General features: G+C 39.5%; 2 protein-coding genes across 43 annotated transcripts in view; both read right to left on the bottom strand.

Moving 5' to 3' along the window:
- Positions 1 to 963: 963 nt before the first annotated feature.
- On the bottom strand, positions 964 to 18,975 carry ubp1 (upstream binding protein 1). Of its 6 annotated transcripts, none has more exons than XM_032580748.1 (16): positions 18,672 to 18,975; positions 13,395 to 13,546; positions 12,023 to 12,099; positions 11,802 to 11,907; positions 11,605 to 11,711; positions 11,320 to 11,472; positions 9,940 to 10,050; positions 7,808 to 7,915; positions 7,425 to 7,531; positions 7,275 to 7,329; positions 6,899 to 7,043; positions 5,999 to 6,089; positions 5,791 to 5,909; positions 5,561 to 5,703; positions 4,175 to 4,226; positions 964 to 4,073 (listed from the first exon to the last, which is right to left on the bottom strand). In XM_032580748.1, exons 1-16 carry the CDS (start codon positions 18,746 to 18,748, stop codon positions 4,036 to 4,038), a joined length of 1,641 nt encoding a protein of 546 aa, XP_032436639.1. In that variant the 5' UTR covers positions 18,749 to 18,975; the 3' UTR covers positions 964 to 4,035. The 6 variants fall into 6 exon arrangements, with proteins under 6 accessions (XP_032436639.1, XP_032436638.1, XP_032436643.1 ...); XM_032580747.1 differs by lacking the exon at positions 18,672 to 18,975 and adding an exon at positions 16,943 to 18,592; XM_032580752.1 differs by lacking the exon at positions 18,672 to 18,975 and adding an exon at positions 17,682 to 18,590.
- A 2,402-nt stretch (positions 18,976 to 21,377) lies between these two features.
- clasp2 (cytoplasmic linker associated protein 2) overlaps positions 21,378 to 23,820 on the bottom strand; it is a 61,783-nt gene continuing 59,340 nt past the window's right edge. For all 37 annotated transcript variants that reach the window (XM_032580708.1, XM_032580715.1, XM_032580716.1 and 34 more), the window contains one exon: positions 21,378 to 22,835. In XM_032580708.1, the coding sequence (XP_032436599.1) occupies positions 22,758 to 22,835 (78 nt within the window). In that variant the 3' untranslated portion in view covers positions 21,378 to 22,757. The remainder of the gene's footprint in view (positions 22,836 to 23,820) is intronic.

Below are 23,820 nucleotides of genomic sequence, written 5' to 3'. Positions count from 1 at the left end.
CAGAGCACTCATGTTGTATTACTGGCACTATCATTATGTAATTGGGTGTTTTTCAGTCAAGCATAACAATAGAATGGCTTCTTAAAAACGGGTCTTATCGTAGCTAAGCAACAGGATGGTGACCCTAAAATTACAGTCAAAGCTACAATGCAATGGTTCTGATTAAAGCTAAAACATGTTATAGGGGCCTAGTCAAAGTCCTGTTTAAAATTCCATTGAGAATCTTTGGAATGGTTTGAAAATTTATGTTAATGGGCATTTTCCAACTAATCTCAACAAGCATAAGCTATTATACAAACAAGGATGAACTAAAATATTAGAGTGGATTTGGAAAACTGGTGTAGACAGAACTTGTAGCTTTAAACAAAAAGCTTCTAGAAAGTATTTGGGGTCTGAACTCAAATTCACTACACATTTTTTCTTTTTTTAATTGTAGAAATTGTTCAAAAACAGTACATCAAAGCCCTTCCTTTTCTACTTCATAGTTGCTTCCTTTGCAACTTCACGAGTTGCACCACTTACCATCATATTAAAGACCGTCAAGTTCATGGTTGCAATGTTGAAAAATCTCGTTGATACTGTAAAAAAGCCTCTCATGTCATTCCAATTCATGTATTGGAACCTATTCCAGATTATCTGATATCCAAATGCAATTAAGTGTTTAAATTATCTGCTTGGAGGGTTCTTAATCTATGCTTTAAATTTATTTGACAGAGTCTGCCACTTGCTCAGGGGACAAACTGGGCACATATATTTGTTGTATTTTTTTCCTAATGTTCATTCAGTGGGTGAAACATAATTACATAAAACAGTAATCTTAGATACTATGAGAAAAGAGAACAGTCATCCTGAGTGCCAATCTATGAATATGAGAAAGTTTTTTTTAAACATCAGATAAAACTCAGCTGAAAGAGTATGCTCTTCATGTCATTTTCTTCTTGAATAAATATGCAGAACACAGGAGAAAGTTATGAAATTATTTATTCCCAGCACATGTGGTTGTGTACATCTCCAGCATATGATACTGTGCACATGAGAAGCATCAGGTTAACAGTGGTCACCTCTTTCCGGCTCGTGCTCACACAGATAGGCCTTTAGCAGACTTAAACTTTTTTCGTTTTTTATTTTTACATCCACTCTATTCTTATAAACGCTAGAGTTGATGAACACAGGTTTCTCTGTTGTAGCACTCGCATCCGCGCAAACGCCTCAAGAGCTACAGTCCTGGCTCTGGTGCATGTCGAGACACAAACAGCTGCTTTCATAGCCTTGAGAGTTTTATTTGTCGAACTCCTTCTGATCTAGTAAGAAAAGGATGTTGGGGGTGTAGGACTAATGACTACACATCGAGCTAGAAGTTTGTGAATTTCTTCAGTGCAGGCTTGGTCTCTAATGTATGGAAAAAGTAACGGGGGAGAAAAGTTCGGGGGATACACTCACTGACAAATTTATCTGTCTCCCAAATATCCACATGCTCTTTACTAAGTAGCAAGCTAAACACGACTTCTTTTACCAGCAGAAGAAAAAAAAAAACAACCAAACAAACAAACGTTTGACATAAACAAGATACACATGCACACAAATTCTGACACCTTGACAATGTAAACCTCTTCAAAAATGCCAAAACGGAACAACTTGAACCAAAGCAGAGGCTTCAAGCGTCGTGAGGTTTCCTGTCGCTCTTTGATAAGGCCACTCAGAACGCGACCTGTACGTTCTGCGCTAGGCTACGACACAAAGTTTCCAAGAATGATGTGGCGTTTTGGTGCATTACCACTGCATACAGGAGCATCCCAATTATTTAGAATACCATGGAAAACCTCATTGGTTATTAATTAAATTCAAAAAGTGAAACACATAAATTAAACAGAGGGAGGTCTTTAAAGCATTTATTGCTGTTAATTTTGATGGGCTAACGAAACCACAGAATTCAAATCCTCAACATTATAATACAATAAAAGACCAAGTAAATAAAAAAAAAACAAAAAACTTTAATGCAGAAGTGTAATGTTATGGCCATTTTATGGTCCACGCAACCATTTCTCTGAGACCCTCATCAGGTCATTGGTAAAGAAGCTGGCTGTTCACAGACTGCTGTATCCAACTGTATTAATGGAAAGTTGGGTGGAAGGAAAAAATATGGTACAGGCTCATAGAATCACCACACAGATATACTCAGGATATGAAGCACAATGGTCCAATTCCTCGTGTTAAACCACTCGAAAGCTAGAGACAATGGCAGAAACAGGAGTGTTGCTCAATGGTCCAATGTCCTCCATCCATATTGAAAACTAAATTTAGCATTTAATTTAAAAAAAAAGTCCCAAAATGATCCTAAGGGATCTTAAGGAAGAGTGGAGAGGCACATAAACTAAGCTGCTTGAGGTTCTTTGGGAAGTTTTCAGTCTGATCATTTGGGGCAAACTCACCTGACCTTAACCCCACCACAACCTTTTTCCTTCTTCCACTAAACTTTCCATTAATATGCCTGGATACAGCCCTTTGTACAGACTCATTGAGGTTGATAACTTTCTGCTGCATAACCATCAAACTAGCACCTTCTACAACCTGATTCTAAAGGCCTTTACATTTCTTAATGATAATAAAAAAATAAACTTTTTTGATCTCATGTAATAAGCCAGTTTTTGGAAAAACAACATTTTTGGTTTTCACGGATCATCAAAACGAACAAACTTGAAACAAATCACTCCGTGTGTAATGATCTAGTTGAGCTCCACTTTTTCAATTAAGTTACTTAAAACAATTTGGTGATTTCTAATTTATTGAGATGCCACTGTATGCCTCACCTGCTGCATAATGTTTACAGTAAAAATGGATCTGGAATCAAGGCTTCGGCACCCGGTAAAAATTTGCAGTATTTAGTCCCCCTCCCCCAACTTTTAAACCAGCTTTAGTGCTTTAAATTTGCACAAATTCAAGACCCACTGCGGTTTATTCCCTCTCAGATCACACCAGTCAGTCAGTTTCCCGTTTGGTCCACTATAAAGTATGTTTCGTTTAAATAGGCACTAATGCTCCACTGGATAGCATCGTCGAGGGGTTTCATCAACTAATTTCCAAAGTCCTCTCGCCATAATTCTGTAAACCAGTGTTTTAATAAAGCAGAGAAGTCAAATAATGATGCGTATGTACGCCGTGTATATACTTGAATTTAAAAAAAAGCCAAGCTAATGAGCTGTTATGGCACCAGAAAGAGAGTAAATTCATTAAGAGCAACAGAAAGAGCCGACTCATAATTAGGCATCAACTAAAAAAAAAAACCAGTAAAAGCGCAGGCCATACTGGACACACGTTAGCTGAGCGAGACGCAATGTCGACAGAGATATGGCTGTAAGTTTAAATCACATAGTGAGACAATGTGATAAGAACTGATGTCATTTTAAAATAGCAAAAAAGCAACAAAAAAAGCCAAAAATGAGAGCATTTCCACTCATTTACCCTGAATATTTGCTCAGCCAATTAGAGAAAGTTAATTAAGACATCCCCGTCAAAGAATGTTAAGTAAGCAGAGTAAGCGGAGTTTGTTGTTCAAGCAACTTGGTATGGATTGCATGCTGTTCAGCAGTACAGTTTCATCAAATACTGGCCTAACGCTGGTTGTTTAGGAAGGGCAACAAGCAATAAGGTGACTTTTTCTTCCTGTCTCTTGCATGCCAGAGCACCATCCACCCCTCTAACTTGGAGCCTCCAACCTCCACACAGAAACCATAAAAAAAAGACAAAAAAAACAATTAAAATTAAATCAAAATACATTGAACAATGTCAACTACCCCCTGATCTCAAATCCTCCCCGATCTCTTCTTCTAACCGATCTCCTTCATCTTAATAATGTTTTCAATATGAAACAGTGGACACACCCATGTCAGATTCTAACATTTACATGGCTTCGGCGCAGTCACTCTGCTTTCCATCGAGCGATCGCTAAACAGAGACGGGGAGGATGCAGAGCGACAGAAGGAGGCTTCTGCTCCAAAGCAGAGGGTGGAGTATTAGTGACGCCATCTGTGCTCCCCACTACTTCAAGATTAGATGAAGTCCTTCGCCCAACTCATCTGGAAAGAGAACAGTAGAGAGGAAAGGGACAGTAAATCCTAAAATACGGAGAATATGGATCATTACCAGCACTTCCTTCATTTTGGAATCATGTGCTTACCTTTGACAGTGCTGATCAAAAAACAGCTCTCGTCAGACAAGTTGTAAACCATCTAAGAGAACAAATGAGGATAAATGTTGAATTTTGTTCAATATATCTGCCAAGATTCTCAAAATATGATTTCCTGGTGTTGTAGAAGTAACATCAGAGTCAATCTGGTAATGCAAAAACAGTAGAGTATAAATAAGATTCAAATCAGAGAGATTTGCTGTTCAAAAAGCAGCAGCGTTTATTTCTCTCCTCAGTTTACAGATTCAAATCAGCACAACATGAACCTAGCTTAAGAAAATCTGTCATTTGTGAAATATTTAATATTTAACATAATTAAATGTATGTCATTTAAGTTTATATTTAATTTTTTTTCAAATCTGTAATCCTCACAGTAAAATAATCCTTCAGCTGTTTTAGTTTACAGGCGAAGTGAAGCATTCAGGCAAAAACTGTCTCAGTTTTATAGTCAAATCTTTCTCTGGGTAACAAAAAAGAAACGTAAATGTTTTTGTTGTAAGAAAATTTGTAATTCATTGTCTACATCACCTAATCCAATCAATTCCTGCTCTATTGCAGCTCACTTTAACATTGATGTCAGGTTTGGGCAAAACTGGACAAAATCCAACTTTTTTCATCCATCTTTAATTAGTTTAGTCACAGTTAATCATTTACAACCCATGACTATTTCCTCATTTTCTTTGTAGAGCATTTCCTGTTGTTTTTAAAAAAAATAATAAAATCACTTTCAGTTTCAACATGTTTACTTCTACTTTATGTTTCTCCTTTGCAATCATCACTACAGTCTCGTTTGCCTTTTCAGACTTCCACGCTGGTAAAACAATTCCTTCCGGTAGAAAGCTTAAGGTACATTTTTAAAACATACTTTTTAAATAGTCAACTTGATTAGGAGATTGTGCCAATGATGAGATTATAAGTGGAACTGCATCAACTGCTCTTTACATAGGAAACAAAAACAGATTAGAGGGATAGATGAGTATTTTGAGGCTGGAAATGATGTTGCACCTGAGTTGAGCGCATTCCTGTTGCAAGTTAAAAGACGGATAAAATGCAGCGCAACAGATTTCCAAACAACAGATTCTCTTGACTCAGTGACTTCAGGTGAATCGACATGTCTTGATAGGTTTTCATTATGGTGCACCAGACTGTATTTAGAGGTATTGGCATAAAAGGGAACAATTTTCATATTTTTAATGGGAAACACTGATTAAAAAAAAGAATGCATCATTTTCTCACTTGTGAGCAAGGGATGTGAATATTTTTGCAAAAATAGTTCACAACCTGGTCAGTGAAACAGATGTAGTTTTCCACTATAATTAAATTGCCTGCTTTTAGATGATGATGTGGTTAAAGGGAGTGGTGTGTGCATGCCGATACCTGGTCGCTTAGTAGGATGTGTATGCCTGTCGGACCCTGCCTGTACACCTGGTGGATCCTTCCCAAAGGAATGTCGCACACAGATGCAATCTTACGGATGAGTTCTGCAGCTGTGAGCTCCTCTAAGTACAGAGCATGGTATACTAAAGGGACACAGAACAGTGATGGTGTTAAAGACTTGTGCAAACACGTTTCAGTACTCCACTAGTATCAAGGAACCTTTTGTTCACCATGTAAACTAGCAGAGCTCCGGTGTTCTCCGTTTTCTATTGTGCAGTGTCTCTCCAGCAGGGGGCTCCCTTGTGGAGACTCCTGACAGACATACACTGTCATTCTGGGACGCACTGACCTGCAACAAGAGGGGACAGTTTACTCACACAGCCACATAGACAGGCTCTCGTTCAGTGTTTTTCTTCTTACACCAGACACTTTTCGCACCTGGATTTGAGAGCATTGAAGAGTCTGATCCCATCTGCCGGCCCACAAATCTGGACCAGGTCGTCCCGGGTTAACTTCAATAAATCAGAACCTGTGACAGGACAGGGTAAGAGACTTGTTGAGGTCTTGCTCCAATGGTTCTAGTGGCCCTAATATTTACACGGCAGGGCATCTGATTACAGAAATAAAACTTATAAGACTTTTATTCTGGATCCTTTAGGTGGAAACTCAAATAATTTGTACACTCTTACAGTGAAATTCAAGAACTGTAACAATTTGAAGGTATGTTTTCAAACTTTTCCAGCACCACACCTCGTCTTTTTTCAGTTCATTTGTGTTGTTGTATTTTTATTTCCAGTTTCAATTCACCCTTATATCATCTATTACTATTATTAATGTCTTGTGATAGTATTCTGCATTTTACAGCAGGAACAAGGCAAACTAAAATCTAACAACATTTTATATTTAGAAATGTTTCTCTCACACACACCGTGTATTGTACACCTGACTGGTCCGACTACAAAACACTAATTTCACAAAAAAAATTCCCCCAATTTCAATAACTAACATATAAAATATAAGCCAACTTTTATTTCAATTAAATAGCTCAATGTTGTTTTCTGGAGTCAAGCCCTGGTGGACTGGAAATACCTCCAAAACATGACTAAGGAGCCCATCGCCAAAAACTTCTAATCCACCAAATCTAATGTGTATGAGGGGTGCTGTGGTGGTGCAGTGGTTAAGCACAACCCACATACGCGGTCGTCGCAGGTTCAAATCCCGGCCTGGTGACCTTTGCTGGATGTCTTCCCCCTTCTCTCACTATCCACTTTCCAGTCAATTCACAATCAAATAAAGGCCACTAGAACCAATAAAAGCTTAAAAAAAATGTGTACCAACCTGAGAAATGAGAGAAGAGTCTAGTGTAGGAACTGAAGCGGTTCTTCAACAGCCACTTCTGAGCATCCTGTATGGAGGCAGCGGGGCTCAGCTGCTGCACAGACGAGACAACGACTTCAGTCGCGACAACATTGAGTTCAACTTTCTGTCAAAGCAATCATAATGCCAAATTTATTCATCAACATTTGACTAAATAAAGCAATAATAATCTGACCACTTGCATCGTCCTTTATGCTCATAACCCATAAAAATCAAAATAATTGTCAGAATAATTGATTGCTAAGATAATGGTTAGTTTCAGGCCTAATTGTGACCAAATCAGCCAGGACAGGCCCCAGCTCATCCACTTGGAGCAGAAACACAACTAGATACTAACCTCTGAGTTGCCTTGGCCACCAGTATCTGCTTGGTGATTGGGTGAGGACGAGTCACTGGAAAACAAAAAAGTAATTAAAAGATCAACATGAATGACTTTTCAATGCGACCATGAAAATGAATGAATTCACTAAATAATAAACTAAAGTACCTGTCCAGCACAGAAGAGGTTGTGTAGGTGGAAAGTGGGGTGGAGGTGAAGGAGGGGGTAGCTGCCTGGCTGGTGCTGGTGTAGGCGGCGTCTGGCCACGGGGAGCACTGAGCAGAGACACACACGTGTTAATACTGCAGTGATTACACACTAATAACAGTAATAAAATAAGTGAAACTATAAGTACATCTAAGAAAAGTGTGTGGAAAAGTAAGTGTAAATACTGGGAATTTAGCTTTGCACCATCCCCACTCCTCCGAATTACAAACAAGTAGCATTGCACTATCCCAATCACACCAGTTGAATGTTTACTGGTTTGAAATGGAGACAGAGAATAGATAGCAGGACGAGGAAGGAGCGGGAGTGGAGAGCAGGGTGCTTACACTGCCTCTCTTGGCCAAGGAGTCGCCACAATCAGCGGGAAGTGTCCGCTTGCTGGACTTTTTCAGCTCATGGTCACCCGAATCTTCTATGATGGGTTCAAGCCTCGTCTGCATTCAGACACACAGCAGAGGTTAGGCAGCCTGTGACTCACACCAACACACACAGACAGATCGGGGACTTCTCACTTATTACCAAAAGAAAAGTCCAAAAAACCCTAAAAGATTTTTGGCTCCATATTCTTAGGTTTCCTACACATTATTCATGTAAAAACTCCAGACTTTTCTTCAAAGTTGTGAGTTCTTTACGCCCAGGTTAAAATAGAAACGTTTCTGGAAGGAAGGACAAGCAAGAAAGGAAAGAAACGAGGAAGAAAAAGAAACAAAGAGAGGAAGGACTGAAGGAAAGACAAGAAAGGAAGGAAACTAGGATACAAGCAAGTGAGAAAAAGGGTAAGCAAGAATGGAAGGAGACTGAAGAGAAATAAAGAAGTTTATAAGATACAAAAGGATATTAGGAAGAAAGGAAGGAGGAGCAAAGGGGGAGAGTCAAAGAGAGGGAAAAAGAAAGACAGGTGGACAAGGGATGACCAAAAAAAGAAGGGAATGAAGGAAAGCAAAGAAGACGACACAAAGGACAAAGGCATGAGGAAGGAAGGAAATCATTTATGGCATAGGGAATAGAGTGAAAATACAAATATTTTTGCTGCATTTTATCCTCCATTCTTGTCCAGACTTGGTAATACTAAAATTTACTACAACTGTGCTTTGAAGGTTTTAGCAATCTACAGACCCAGCTTGTTGCTGATGGTGTGTATTTACATTTTTGTTTCTTGTCTGAAACATGCGTATCAATTTCATACAAAAAAGTTAAAAAAACAACACGTCAAATACAAATGACAAGTCGTCGTGTTTCTGTCTGACGAATCTGTACTGAGAGACTTTGGAAGCCAATCACACGAGTCCATTTCGACTCCCGTTGCATTACAGCGGTGCAGAGCCAGCAAGCAGTTTGCTGTTTTAGAAATAAGTAAAATATTAAATATTTCTACTGATGTTGGACTCTGTTAAATCATGTGATTTTCTTCCCCCCTCCTTCTCTCATGTCACATCTGTAAAGCTACATTATTAAGATAATTTGTAGAAAATAATCAGTGATCTGCAGATGTCCTGCTTGTTGCTCAGTTCACCGTTCACTCTGCGATGCAACTAGGCGTTTATTTAAACATGAAGCAGGGAACTGCTAAGATTTAAGGGTAAATCTTTTTTATTGAGATTGTCCTTAGTGTCCCAGTGTGTTTGTGTAGGTTTATAACTCAGGCTGTTGTTTCTATAGTAAAAGTTGTGAATAACAAGAGGCAGTGCACCACAGCTTTACTTCAGAAAGCCGTTTTTGCGTCATTGCAAACCGTCTTCAAACGCAAATAACACACTGCTTTCTTTTAGAAGCAGGAAGTGGTTTTCGCAACTATAGCAGCAGCCTAAACATTATATATATAAGAAGAGGCCGCTGACCCGCTGCTCAGGAAAAACTGCAGTGTTATTCTTTGAAGTATCACCAGTGGATTGAAGCTTTATGCAGCAACAGGTCAAGATGGGGTTGTTGTCACTAACCGTATCAACTTTAAAGGTTTGTTTTAATCTATTATTTTAAGAAGCCAGTTTTGCTAATCCAATGCAGCTGGATTAAGCATGTGAGCCTAGATAATTAATAAGCTTAAGAATCAAACTGTGCTTCAATTTGTTAGTCTGGTGGATTATTAATGAAATATCAATCAGGAAGGGTAGAAGTGGATGTTCTGTATAAAGATAACATCGCTTCGCTCTGTGTTTCCTCCCTGGCGCTTTTACCAAAGAGGTTTTAACAACACCTTTGTTACCAGAGACAAACAGTGATGTAATGATATGAGTGACTCTCTGGAGTAAAATCCAGGCTCTTAAAAGGACAGAACAAAACGAATGGCAGTTCTGCCCATTAACACATAATTGGTTCAGATTATTGCTAGGAGTGATTCTGCTGGAGTTAATGCAGTGTAAAAAGCTCTGGTACCATCAATAAACTGTGTTGTAAACTACATTGCTACATTTCCTTTGTGAAAAAGCAAAAATAAGCCTTTAAGGGAAATCATTCTAACCTCTGATAGGATAGTGGTATCATAGGAGGGTTGGTACTTCTCCTTCTCCTGAGGGGTGCGCTTCTCCATCTTCTCCCTGTCAGTCTTCTGCTTACGGTCTGCCCCCTTTGGCTGAACATTAAGAAGACAAGGAGAAACATAGATATAAAAAAAAAGCAACTAAATGTATCTCTTTACCACAGGGGTGCTCAATACGTCGATCCTGGAAGGTTTTCAGTCGATCTCGGCAGTAAGAGACAAACTGAACGCCGCCAAGAGGCTGAAACCAGCGAGTCCTCTTCTGATGCGCTTATCAAAATATTCAAAGATCCAAAACGCTTGTAACTTTACTGAAGAATAAAAAAAATAAATCAACAAAACGTGTTCAAATTAATTATTGTTTCAACAACGTGTTGCGCAATTCAGTGCGATATGGTTCAATTAACAAAAAAAAAGAAGACGACTCAAAGACCGACTGACTAGCAGAGCAGGAGTTTAAATTAGTTAATCAACCACCGCTGTGTTCATGAGAGGCTTATTAATAATCGAGAAATAAAAATCAAGCCTGAAAACTTGATATCGTAACGGACTGAATGTTATGTTTTTAATATAATCTCTGCTCAGCTTGCGGGGCGCAGCCGGTTGCCACGGCAACGGGTGTGCTTACAAGACAAAGAGAGAGAGAGAGTAAAAAGTTACGAGTGGTTTTGAGTTGATCACCTGTTCGGGTTATTTTACCTTTGTTTACCTTTGCTGTGGCGCATTACAGCCGCTGTAGTTTCTGAACGTTCAATAAACGACAAACGTTGGACTAATTACCTCGTTCGTCTACGTCATTCGCAACAAACATCAAATGGGACAAATATATTTCATTAAGTAACAAACAAATGATTTCTACCGAGATAATTATATGAAAATAAATTGTCTATTATTTACAAAAAAAATTGTTTGGTGCTCTCTGGCATCTTGCTTTGAGCACAGAGTGAGAGGTTTTTCCTCTTTTAAACATGCCATTTATTTTTGTCTCTTATTTAGTGGAAATATTGATGTTGATGAGATTTTCTCCAAAACGATCATCTTTTTCAGCCTTTATAGGTCCACTGTTGAAAATGAGGAGCTGACATTCACAAATGACATTGAAATAAATTCCAGTCCAACATTTGGTTTGAGATGCATCAGGAAAAACTGCATTAGGTTTTCTATCACTTTAATATTTCTGCTATAACTGACGTATACTTGCATATAAAATAAGTCAATAGAGTTTCATTTACAATTTTTATATCTTCGTGTTATGAGGTAGATCTCAAGACAGCTGGTTATAGAAAAAGTAGATCTCGGTCTCAAAAAGTTTGGGCACCCCTGCTTTACCAGGGGTAAAGGGGAACTTTACAGAGTGCGTACCTTAAAAACTTTAATCTGACAGGAAGCAGAGTGGAGGTGCTCTGTGTACTCTCCACCGTCTCCCTGGGTAAACGTGTCGATCTGGATCCTGAACGGGACGCCCTTCTCGCCGCCATGCTTCCTGGGAGTGAACTCCGTGCTGATGCAGTGCACCTGCAGACACAACCAAGGCGACATCATCAAGAGACGCCGTTTGATGTGGAAATTCAGCGGTACAGGTGGCAGCAGGCGAAAGGAGAGCGAGTGTGGTTAGAGAATGCGAGGATGTTTTTTTTTTTTTGTTACCTGAACGAAAACAGACGTTCTTTTGTTCATGTCCCACAGAAACTCTGCAGCATTGAGCTGGGAGGGGTGAGTCTTGGGCTCAACAATGCCCACTGACATGGGAATATCTGTTTCAGACAGAGATATTTGAGCTGCGCATCACACAAACACACAAACGGGACGGTAGAGAATAAACATTTCTCTGCAGGCTTCTTTACCGATGTCAAGAAGACGGTCCCCAGGACGATTCCACTTCCAGCCCTCCAGCTGCTGGTGCTCCGTGTACTGCAGCCGCCGGTCATGAAACACTACCCGTACTGTGCTCTACAGACACACACACACACCCCCACACACACATACACATGTTAGATATGTAGATATGAAGAGCACAAGATGTAAGAAGCAGATGTTTCTCCTCTAGCTGCAGCAGTTCTCTCACCTTCACCATCTTGTTGTTGAGCTCTGGCAACTCCCCTGCTTTCCTGTTGTCCAACATGCGGATCTCATAAGATTGGCCTGAACAGAAAAAAGGAGAGAAACCTGATGCATGTGCTTCAAAGATAAAAAAAATAAATAGCATCCTGGTTTTGGAATAATCCTGGTTTTGTAACAATCTTATACATATATATATGTACATTTCTTCCATACAGTTCCCAGCAGGGATAAAAACACTTAATAATTCATGAAACTTTTTATTTATCCAGCAATGAGCTGCAACGTAATAAAATGAAGAAATCACTCAGGTTTAACAATGAGATGGAAAAGAGGCAACACGAGAAACGCAACATGAGAAAAACTTACATGGCCAAATTTACAAACAAATTTACATTCCAAATAAGACTGCTTCCTGCACTCCTAGGTAAATAATCAGCTGAATAATGGCTGCCATTAAATTCGTTGTTTACATCATTCATCATATAAAAAACACCCTGATGAAGTGATTATGAAGCTACATGCAGTTTATTTTTGCTGTATGTGACACATGTTGTTTGTGTTATCAGTCTATATTACAAAAACAATAAACTGGCCATTAATGTACAGATAAATATTTTCTAATTATTTGAATGGGGGAAATTTTCATTAAATTCAATTAACCCGATTCTGGCCAAGTTAGAAGTTTTTGTTTCTTAAAGCACAAAACAATCTAAAGGCAAAATTTTAAAAATGCTTATAAAATGCATATTGAATACAAAAGGATTTCTTAAAATAAATATAACGTTTATTGTAATTTCCCTTCTCCACACTTGAAAGTGTTTAATGCCCGAGCGTCATGATGTGTCACTCATGATGAATCACCTGCAACATGCAGACTTACAACTTCTCTACCTTTGAAAACAACAAATGTCACCAAATGTACTACAGACAATGAGAGCCTGCACAGTGCTTAAATATTTAACTGACATTTATTACAGCTCATACATCCTGAATGTTTTGGGCATATCCTTCCCTCCAGACACCTGACTCGGGTGGGTGGGTAGGTACAGATATTAAAAAGTCTACAGTATGTAGCTAACGTTGCACCATATCCTGAGCTGCAATCATACTGACAGCGAACAAACAGCGAAGTAGGTCTTTACATTTTGAGCGTCATGCCCAAATCTCCTATAGTTTGTTAAAACTCAAAAAAAAGAAGAAAAAAAAAGAGTTTAACATTACGATGGAAGAACAGAAAGGAAAAGGAAAATTGGGTGTAATTTCTATCAATGTAGCTGTCTTGATATTCAACAGTTTATCACAGTTGAATGTTTTCTTAAAATTGAGCAACACTACTTGGAGTTTAAGTAGTTTAAGTGAATTAAATATCCTGTTACCTTGGTTTAGGTATGTGAGCGTCTCGTCGTGCAGCTTGACAGCAGGCGAGGTGGCGGCGCACAGCACATACTGGAATGGGGGATTTTTGGTCTTGCTTTCAGGTGGAAGGTTGGAGTCCTCCTGCTTAAAGATGGGCAGAGCCAGCACATCGCTGAAAGACAGAGACAGATGAATCAGGAAGGCGGCAGGATGCAGAAAAGACCAAACGCAAAATGACATCTGGAGAGCTGAAGCACAGCTTAATAATATCCAATATAAAGCTCAACTCAAGTCTTAATGTTGCAGAGTTTTTATCTCCTCTCTAGTGTTTATCTTTATTGCCTCATAAGCGCTATAATATTTGGAAAGCATAAACGATTTCTGCCTCAATTTGTCAAAACTGGATTCTCTTGATTCTTATCTCAAATACATCTGTCACACGTAAAACTCCCAGATTAAATTATTAAACAAATCTGCCTATTTTAGGGGTGATAAAGGCGCTTCATTGATCAAACTGGTCTCTTATTATAGATGCACGAGGCTTCAGCATGACACATGATTAGAAACACCCGCAGACCGCTCAAGATGCTGACGTATTATTTCTCACACTTCCCAGCTAATCCAGACAGTCGACCTGTCCTCAGTTAACCCAGACAAACACTAATATTAGCTGAATCGAGCGTGTGTGTGTGTGTGTTTGTGTGGATCTGCGTCCAAATCAGGAAAAATACCGAAAAATTAACTCCATCACTGCAAAGCATTCCATGTATAGGAATGTTTCACAGAGTCATGAGCGAAGCAGGAATGCCTAAACTTTCTGTTTCCTTGGTGTAAATATATGGCAGACCATTCTATTGTAACCCTACTGAGCCGTCCAAACCGCCACCCTTTGACCTATACTGGCCACCTGAAACCTGAAGAGTGGCTTCCACTGAAACATTTTGTACCCACCAGCTGCTGACTTCCAACCCAGCCCGGGTATCACAGATAGCACACTCTCTATTTTCACTAATTCACTTTGATGCATGCCATGAATTCAGCACTGGTGAACTCGCTCGCCCTCAGGGGCGACTGGCACACACACCAACGTCACACACAGATAAACAGGCAGGAGGAGGAGAGGGGCGTCTGATAAACACACGCTCATCCCTGGAGGTCTTGCCCCCTGAACGCAGAAATATCAACACCTCCCAGTGACCTCAGAGCATAGTGAAAACCCAGTAAAGGAACAGGTGCTTCACCGCAATACCACTTGCAACTTCTGGAGAGTTTAAAATAAAAATAAAATTAAAAAAAACATGGGAAAAATGTATGGATTGACTGTAAATGCTGACTTTGCCGCACAATGTTTACGCAGCCAGGATTCACTCCAGCACACGTGTTAATCATTTCAGGTTGACACTAAGAAGACAAACCTGGCCGCACAAATTAACCAGGATTTCAACAAAGTGACCGAAGTTTGTGTGATGATGCTGCAGCCAGAGGAACTGTAGTTTGTGATTTGATTGTAATAAGTAAGTAGCGATTTCCGCCCCCCTTGTGTTGCTGAACAGTCAGTCAGCTGGCTGAAAGAAGGATACAAAAACTATCCCCAAATCCTCTACCCTGCCAAATTTGCTTAAAAATATTTCTGGTTGAGAACAACAATGATAGGTTTATTTTGTCATAACCTGCAAAGAATCAGCCAGAGACAGAGATTAGGTTTCTTTTAATTTCTTTTCTGCAGAATAGGAGAATTGAGAACAGACGCGACGAATCGCTGTCAAACACTGTCTGGACTCAATTCTGCCAGATCTTTCTTTGCATTTCTCTTTATTGTATAGAAAAAGGAGGTTGGGCTTCTTCACACAGTCACACAGAGAATTGACCAACCGTCTTTACATTCTGAACCCTCTGTGGACATGCCCTTACAAGGGCATGTGGCTGACCACAACTAATCAGTTACAGATGGAACTAATAACACATGAATGTTTAACGTTTTTAGCTTCCAAGCAAACATCCTAAACAAAGTTAATAATATACTACAAAAGAAAGAGAAGTTAAGTAAATATAAAAAGAAGAAGAATATGAGAGTAATAATATAAAAAGAATAATATGAAAACATAACTTGTAAAATAAACTCATGAGTAAATGAACAGGAGGATAATTTTTCTAACAAACAACAAAACAGAAAATACAGAGAAACTAAAGCAGTATCACCTGCATCAGAGGTCTGCACCTCTCGACAGGTACTATCCTGCAACTTAGATAAATCTCTGCTCAAACACACCTAAATCAGATGAATGGCTCATTACTGGGCCTCTGCAGAACTTGTTGTGTGCTGAAGAGGAAAATCAGCCTCTGCACTCCCTGTGCTGGAGCAGAGATGAGTCTAAACGTAGCAGGACAGTGACTCAACAACTGGAGCTGGAGATGCTACAGTCTATTAAGGCAGCTGTTTTTAAAGCTACTGTTTGCTAAACTAATGGCATTAGCAAATGCTAATAAAACATTTTATACCTGGCTAATAGTTAGAAGTAACACCAGTGACTGTTTACTAATTGGAAAATTGGAAGAAATAGAAAGGTTTGATGAACAGCTGGAGATTGTTGACAAAATGTTCCTTTTTTTTTTTTTTACATAAAACAATCAGAAAAGAAAAGTTTTTAGTTAAGAGAAGATAACTCGGTGAACTCGACAATGTTCTGTAATTCTGGTTTGTCACATCAGTTTGTTATTAATTTCAAATCAATGCAATTTCTTAAAGTGTGTGCAAAACATCAAAAAAAGTAAATTATTTATATAAATGAGATCATGCATCCGATATATTCATGAATTACTGTGAAAATTTAGCAGTTTAATTTTCTGCAAACTACAGAAAATTGTACATTTAGCTTCCAAAGTTTTCTAAATCAAGTTTCTTTACCGAATATTAATGCCCGTCCAACATTTTTTGTTTATTCTCAAGAAATACTTATATTCTTATTCTGAACCATAATGGCTAAACATTACAAAAGAAAGTATAACCTCTTCCTCCCTCCAAGTATTAATCATTACTCCACGGATCGATAAATAGGTAAAGTTCACAATAAGCACCTCCCTTATTTACACAAACTTGTGCACAGCATGTTCCATACCGTCACATGCGAGCCCAGAAACATTTAAACAGAGTGAGGCCGCTGGCTCAGACCCAGAGAAAACCCTTTGCTTTCCACATACCATCAGAAACAAAGCTACAACCGTCTCCCCACGCACTTCCTAGTTGAAACTAAGTCTGTATATGTTGTAGCAACAAGCCCATTGTGCGTGGGGGAACAGGGTCAGCTGATCCGACGTGTTTACCGCCCCCTCTTCACAACATGAAACGGGATCTTTTCCGTCTACGGTTTTGTGAAATCTAATGTTTGACCTCGATCGTGGCACCCCGCAGTGACTGCTGTGCTGCAGTTCGCAAAACAAAGAGAAACCATTACACCCAATGCAACAGGGAACAACAACAACACCTCCCCAGCCAAACATCTTTAACGATTCACCATCCAGACAGTGTGTGTGTGCGCATATGTGTGTTTTTGTCCTGCATGTCTCTAACCTCATGCTGTAAGCTCCAGCCCCGAGCTCCTGTCCGATGCCAGACAGGCTAGCATCGAAGTCATGCACCAGCCCCGACTCGATGGTGGCATCGTCCATCTTCAGCACCCAGGCCATGGACCCCAGCTCCTTGTCCTCGGCTTCTACCCGGAGGGCCGCCAGCTTGATTCAGGTAAAGGCTCGGCTAGCGAGCGAGAGAGAGAGGGCTCTGCAGCTTGTGAGAGACACCCGTCGGAGCAAAGTTCTGCTGCTAAGCCCGTTAGCTGCTCATCGGCAGGCTGGGAAGGCGAACAGGTAGTTTTGCCCGGAGACTGAATTCACCACCATAATTATGTTTGGCTTATTGAAGCTGTTTTCCCTCCAAACTAGTGGCAAACTGCCCCAGAGAAAGAATAAGTTAGAACCCCATCAGCTAGCAAACAGTCGTGACGAAAGATGCGGACTGATCGTCAGCATGCTAACGTTAGCTAGCTTTACAGAGCCATCTTTTATAAAGCCTGAGCTAACCCAGCAGTCTCGTCGTCGCTTCGTCGGGTGTTTCCCCAACAGCCTGGCGAGCGTCCGTTCAGCAGAATGCAACAAGCTGAGAAACTGTATTGCAAGAGTCCAAAAGCCGCATCCCACGCAGCGTCCGCACAGCTGTTGCTACCTGGCTACCAAGCTAACTAGCATCAACTTCATTTGCTTTGAATCAGCTGCTCAGTGACCTAAACCCAGCGCTCGTCTAGCACGCTCTGTACCGTTCCGGCCAGGTCCTCTCTTCTCATAGCGGTTGGGAAATCACCGCTCGGGCTTCCCGTCTTTCAGACGTAGTCCTTTAACCATCGAAAATGTACCGTTTGATACAAAAACAGACATCAACATGGCTCCCTCGACGTTCAGACTGACTCTAGCTTCTTTGCTGGGTCGCCACCGCCAGCCTGAGGAACCATACCAGGACGAAAACCACCCAATCACAAGCCGTCTTCTGTGCCCACTGCAGACGCATTAGCCAATCAGAGGCTTCCCAGCTTCCGTCATTGTGTTTCACTAGCAATGGGAATTCCGAATATTTTCAGGAGATCCGAAAGATTTGGATCATTTTATAAACAAGAGTTGGCTGTTTTGCTGTTACGGAACTATTTATCATAGTCAATCCAGGTTTTGGTATTACTTGTATGAGTGATTTTCACACACAAATATATAAAACAATATCTCACATTTGATGTGTAATATTCACCGTCTCACACACTGCACCCACTCTCCCCATGAAAAATAATCGGTCTGTGTTTGCTTTATCTGCCATTACAACTCTTAGTTTTTCTTTCATTTTTTTGACAAGGTGTTACGACTCGTCTTTGCATCAAAGTTCATGCTTGAAATTCACTGGGTCAGTGATTCTAACCAGTTCATAAAGTATGCACAAGTAGAATTATGATTCATCTCTGCGTCACCTATAAACATGCATCAAGATTTTTGACATCGTTTAAATGAAGAAACAAATGCAACGAATCCCAAACTGTGCAAGAATCAATGTCGCATTCAAGCAGAATGTACACGTATGTTCGGAACCGTATAAAAAATACACACCGACTCTCAGTTCACATAAGTGAACCGATCACTTGAATCGGTTCCTTCTCGACTAACGCACACCACCGTGTGTTTAGCTCTCAAGAGAAACTGTATATTTACAAAGTAATAACTGTCAACAAAATATGAGCAGTGCAGACTCGGCTCGGTGAGCTCCGTACCGTGCGTAGCTGCTGCTGTCTCCATGTCTCTGCACCGGAGCCCGGAAGTTTTCGGTGTAGGACTGCCAGAACAACATTTGTGCGTCCCAACAGCTGCTGTCGCCCCGGTGCGATTCAGTTCTGCAGTAAATCAACGCGATTCAGCCCTCGGCACCACGAAGATCCAAACGAAACCGAAGCGCTTCATTTTCATGTCAGTAAGAGGAGAAGTGGGGGAAAAACACGACGTCTCTGCCACAGACTTCTAGTGTTTATCTCTGTTTGCTTTTCTCCGCTCCGCCTGGTTAGTGATTATCAGCCGGAGCCTGACTGTGTAGCAAGTGTTGCGGGGTGTAAAGTTTTTTGGGTTTTTTTCCCAAGCAGGCTATAGGCGCTATTTTGGACCGAGGGGCCCGACCCGCTCCACCCCTTAATTAGCGTCTCCTCTTAGGAGATCCAGCATAAGCGATTTATATCGAGACCCAAAATCCTTCAATTCAATAAACAAGTGATAATTGAACACAAATGAATCAATATTTTAATTTGTAGAAATACATAATTAATTGAAGGTGTAAAATCATATGTTAAAAGCGTCGGAAATTATTTATTACGTAATATAAGTAAGAGCGCTAACTAACTGAGCTATAAATAAGGTGATTGGTCTGGAAATAAACTGCTGTGCTGATTTACCAATCAGGTGTTAGGTTCTATGTAAGGTGCCAAATAGTGACATTTAAATCGTTACATAATGGAAAATAGTAAAAGAAAACATAAAAAATGAAACTGATAGGCCTTAAAGTTGTGTTAATCTAAATATTAAATGGTTTTACAAAAATGTTTCTTAAATACTTATACATCTTAACTTATTTTAAATATTTCTTAATCTATCAATGATCAAAAATACAGTACAAAATAGGAAAAACGTAAAAACACACTGTAAACAAGGCAACAAAGGCATTTTTTTCTTGTAGATATCTGATGCTTTTTTTGTACTTAAACCTAAAATTAGGGATAAAGCAAAGTTTCTTTAACAATAAATAAACAGACTTTATAAAGTAATTGTTCAAAAATGGAAAAGTAAAGCTTTTGTTTGCTGATGCAGCACATCTTCAGTAAGAAAGAATAAGAGGTTGCTGTTTGATTCATAAAAAAAGCTGGGATATGTGGACTGCATTTCATGTCTATTTCTGTATTTTTAATAAAATAAATGCATCAAATAATTTTGATTACATTAAAAAAATCAACAAGTACATAAAGGTGGAAATACTATCTTAGTTAATTTGTAGTTAAATTATAAACCAGTAAAGTTGTGGGTTAAGCTCATTGGTGCAGTCAGTGTCTTAGAAATGTTTTCACTTTCAAACTTTTTCACTTCTTATGCAACCACAAGCTTGAATATATTTTACTGGAATTTCATGATGCACCAACACAAAGCTGTGCATAATTGTGGAGTGAAAGGAGTGTTATTTCCTTCTGAGGACAATTACTACACAGATTTGAAGAACATTAGTTCACCAACAGCATCATTAAAACAAAGCAACACAGGAGAAATTAGAAAGTCGCTGGTTGTAATGACAAAATGTGAAAGACATAATGGGTGGGAATACTTTTGAGAGTCATAATGATTGATTTGAGGGATGCGTTCACTGACTTGGCCGTTTGGAAGCAGCTCCCTGGGAGTCCAGCAGATTTACGGGTCAGACCCGAGTCTGGTTCTCTCTTCAGCGGCTCCTAAATATACAGCCCAGAGAACGAACCAGATGCATACCTGAAATTCAGTACCACCAACTCAAATAGCCATATTGCAGGAGGATTAAATGTTATCTTTTACATGATACCTGGACAAGGCTACTTCATATTTAACGGCTGCATGTTGTCCACATTTCCTTCTGCCTTGCACAGCTTTCAGCAGGATTTGCTGCTCTCTTTGTTTTCTACTCAGGAGTAAATTAAAGCCAGGTTATTGTTCTCTATCAACTATAATCACATGAACCTCGCTGGTTATTCTGTTCACAATCAAAGTGATTCATTTGAGAAAGTCTAGGTCCATTCCTGACATAATATTGAAATCTTTAATTCAATAATATGTATTTGAGCAGTCACATAATAAATTAACAATACTATTCAAAAAGAAACTTCTCTCCTCCTTTTTGTTCTTTTCATTTCATATTTTTGCAAACTAATTGCTAATGGCTATTAAATATATAACAGTCCAACATCCAGTTTACCATTGTGTATCAAAAGCGGGAAAATGTGATTTAACTTTAATTTGATCTTTTATTAAGTTGTTTTTTTTTAAATAAGGCTTTCCCACCGTATGATTTTTTTTCATTAAGAGGAGATCTCTGTTGTGGACTTTGGTTGTTGGGAATAATTTTGAGAAAAAAAATATTTGTATGAAAAAAAAAAAACAGTTTAAAATTAAGTATCTGTCTTACATTTTACAAAACAGGCAAAGAAATAGTCATTTTTCTCATAACTGGTTTGAAAAGTGGCTTTAAATGTGAAAGAATCCAAAGGTAAAATTTGTTGTTTGCATGTATAAATGTGTTTTTAAGAGGATGTTAAGTACTGCAATGTTTGCTGTTATAAAAGTAATTTAAGACTCAGTTTAAATATTTTTTTCTTCTACTTCAACTAGTGACCCATTAAAAAACCCTGAAATTATTGAACTGAGCTGGAAAGGGGGTAAAAACGCGAAGAAAATATGAAGCGTTAAACCACTGATATCTATCATCATGATCTGTACAAGTTCTTTACTTTATTTTGAGCACAGCTTTTGTAAATGCACAAAGAAAACTAGAAAGTTGTAAGACAGAGGGAAAAAAAACAATGGAGAGGAAAGAGAAAAGTGAAGAAGACAGGACGTTTTCTTTCCAGATCTGTAAATAATACATTTCTACAAATTTCTTCTCAGCAGAGAAAAACAAAACAAAAAAACAGTGAGTCAGTAAGACTACGGCACGCGCAACAGAGAAAAGGAAATAAAACGTGGATGGGTGAAGGTGCGTGCCTGCACCCCCCCCTGGGGGGAAACTCCTCCTACCTGACACCGTTCTTGAATAATCAATCTTAATATCATATATAGATACATGTCCACTATATGATAATTAGCCAGGTCCGGTCATACTTCATGTGTAAAGCAGCATCTTCCTCAGAAGCGGGCTGATCGAACGTGAGCTTGGAAAAATGGAAAACCATCAGGGGTTCGTGTGAAAGGGCCGGACATCGTTAAAATTAATTTAAAACCGCAGTCGGTTTTATTCTCGACTGCAAACCTGACCGCAATAAAATGTTATTTCTTTCATCTTTAGTTTCATGCATAGCCAAACACCCCCTCCCGTGGTCTGGATTTTATCGGTACTGTGGTGTGTGTTAGTGCGCTGCGGGGGTGGGTCGTACCTCTGAGGTTTGTCAGCACCTTTCTGGAGAGAAAAAAAAAAAAAAAAAAGTAGATTCTTGGTGTGAGAAACTATAACGTATTAAAAAAAAACAAACAAAAAAAACCCCAACACTGCAGTAAAACATCATTTCTTAAAATAATCCAAACTATGACACCGTGTACATTAACATTCCCTGGACCCAGTTACTGACTGTCCAAGAACGAAACAGGAAAGAGCACAGTTTGTTTATCTCAATGTTTTATGAATATTAAACCCCTGGAAAAATGAAACCATGCAGATGCATCACTCCCTACTGACGTTAAGCTGTTTCTGAGAGCGGACATTGTTGGACAGGACGGACAAGCGACATCTTCATCCTGGGGTGAGTGAGTGAGTGAGTGAGTGGTGAGAAACCCGGGTGGAACATGAGAGCGGAAGTCGGCTGCTGTTTTTATTTATTCCAGATTTAAGGGTTCAGTCCAGTCTGAGGCCAGGGTGGGCGACACTCAGTGAGAACTCCTGCACGCGCTCTCTCTTGCAGTGAAGCTGGAAACATGAGCACTCTGTGTACTTATTTTGTGTGTATACACCATGTCTTGTTGTGGATGTAAGCAGTCTGCCCCCGTTGGTCTCCGTCTGTGTGGGTGTGATCTGAGGAGCAGATGTTTTTTGTTTGCTGTGGACAGTTGCAGTTCTGCAGTCACACTCTGGGACTGAGCGACTTCTATAGACCATCGCCTGAAGGTTCGCTGCCAGTGGAGCCAGACTGGGCACGTTTGATGTACAGATTCAACAGCTTCAGCTGCAAACAGAAAAAAAAAAAAAACAACGGTGAAAATCACCTTTTTTACTTCTTACATCTGTTTAAATAATGAGCTACACTGAAGTAAAATCTTATCACTCCAAAGTTGTTTAAGTATGACGTCTTCATGAGGTTTATGTCGGGAAGAAAGCTAAAACAGCTGCTACTAATGAGCAAGAGAGGTGGACCGATCTCTGACAGCCTCACATAAACCGGTTGTCAAGTTCTGCATTAAAGGGGCGGCATTATGTGTTTTCCAGGCACATGGTGCCATTTTATGGCACAATCAAGTAACTATGTTACCATCAGTTACTATAAAAATTATATACATATAAATAAATCGGTGACGTGCAGTGAGGTTCATAGCTGGTGAGGCACTGACTTAATCATAATCATATTTACAAATATAGACCCCCTGCATGTTACTGTTTACATAAAGAAATTTCGCACATGCGGACAACGCTGGTGGCCAAAAGACTATTCTTCTACATGTGATGCATAGCCGTGCTGCCGCCGTAGAATAATCCCGTTAAACAAAAATTCAGCGATTTTGAAGAAAAAATAATCAGAATTGGTTAAGCTAAATGATATATATACATATATATATAAAATATAAAAAAAAGAACATTTACTTTGCAATTTAGCGCCTCTGTCTCTTTAAGAAGCTCCTATTCTTTCCTGCACTCTGTTCTCAACACGTCATCACAACAAGGCCCCCCCTTTATGTCGTAAACAACCGTTCTTAGGAGTGTTGGGACTGAGGAGTAGTTTGTGCGATAAGCTCAGCAGATACCAGTTGTTGTTTGCTAATTGCTGCTGCCGCTAGTCTGGAGGAGCTGAGGAGACCTTTGTGGAAATAGGCGGTGCTTTGTAAGAGCAAGCGTCTAGGCTACCCTGAACGGTGGTCACCAGATAGTCAAGGATTTCTCAAACATGCATAAAAGAATCAAAGTTACATTCCAGAAATTTTTTTTTTTTTTTTACC

Source organism: Xiphophorus hellerii, chromosome 13 (genome assembly GCF_003331165.1).
Source record: "Xiphophorus hellerii strain 12219 chromosome 13, Xiphophorus_hellerii-4.1, whole genome shotgun sequence".
NCBI classification, from domain to species: Eukaryota; Metazoa; Chordata; class Actinopteri; order Cyprinodontiformes; family Poeciliidae; genus Xiphophorus; species Xiphophorus hellerii.
The sequence above is the reverse complement of the archived record's forward strand: the minus strand, read 5'-3'. Positions and strand labels throughout refer to the sequence as shown.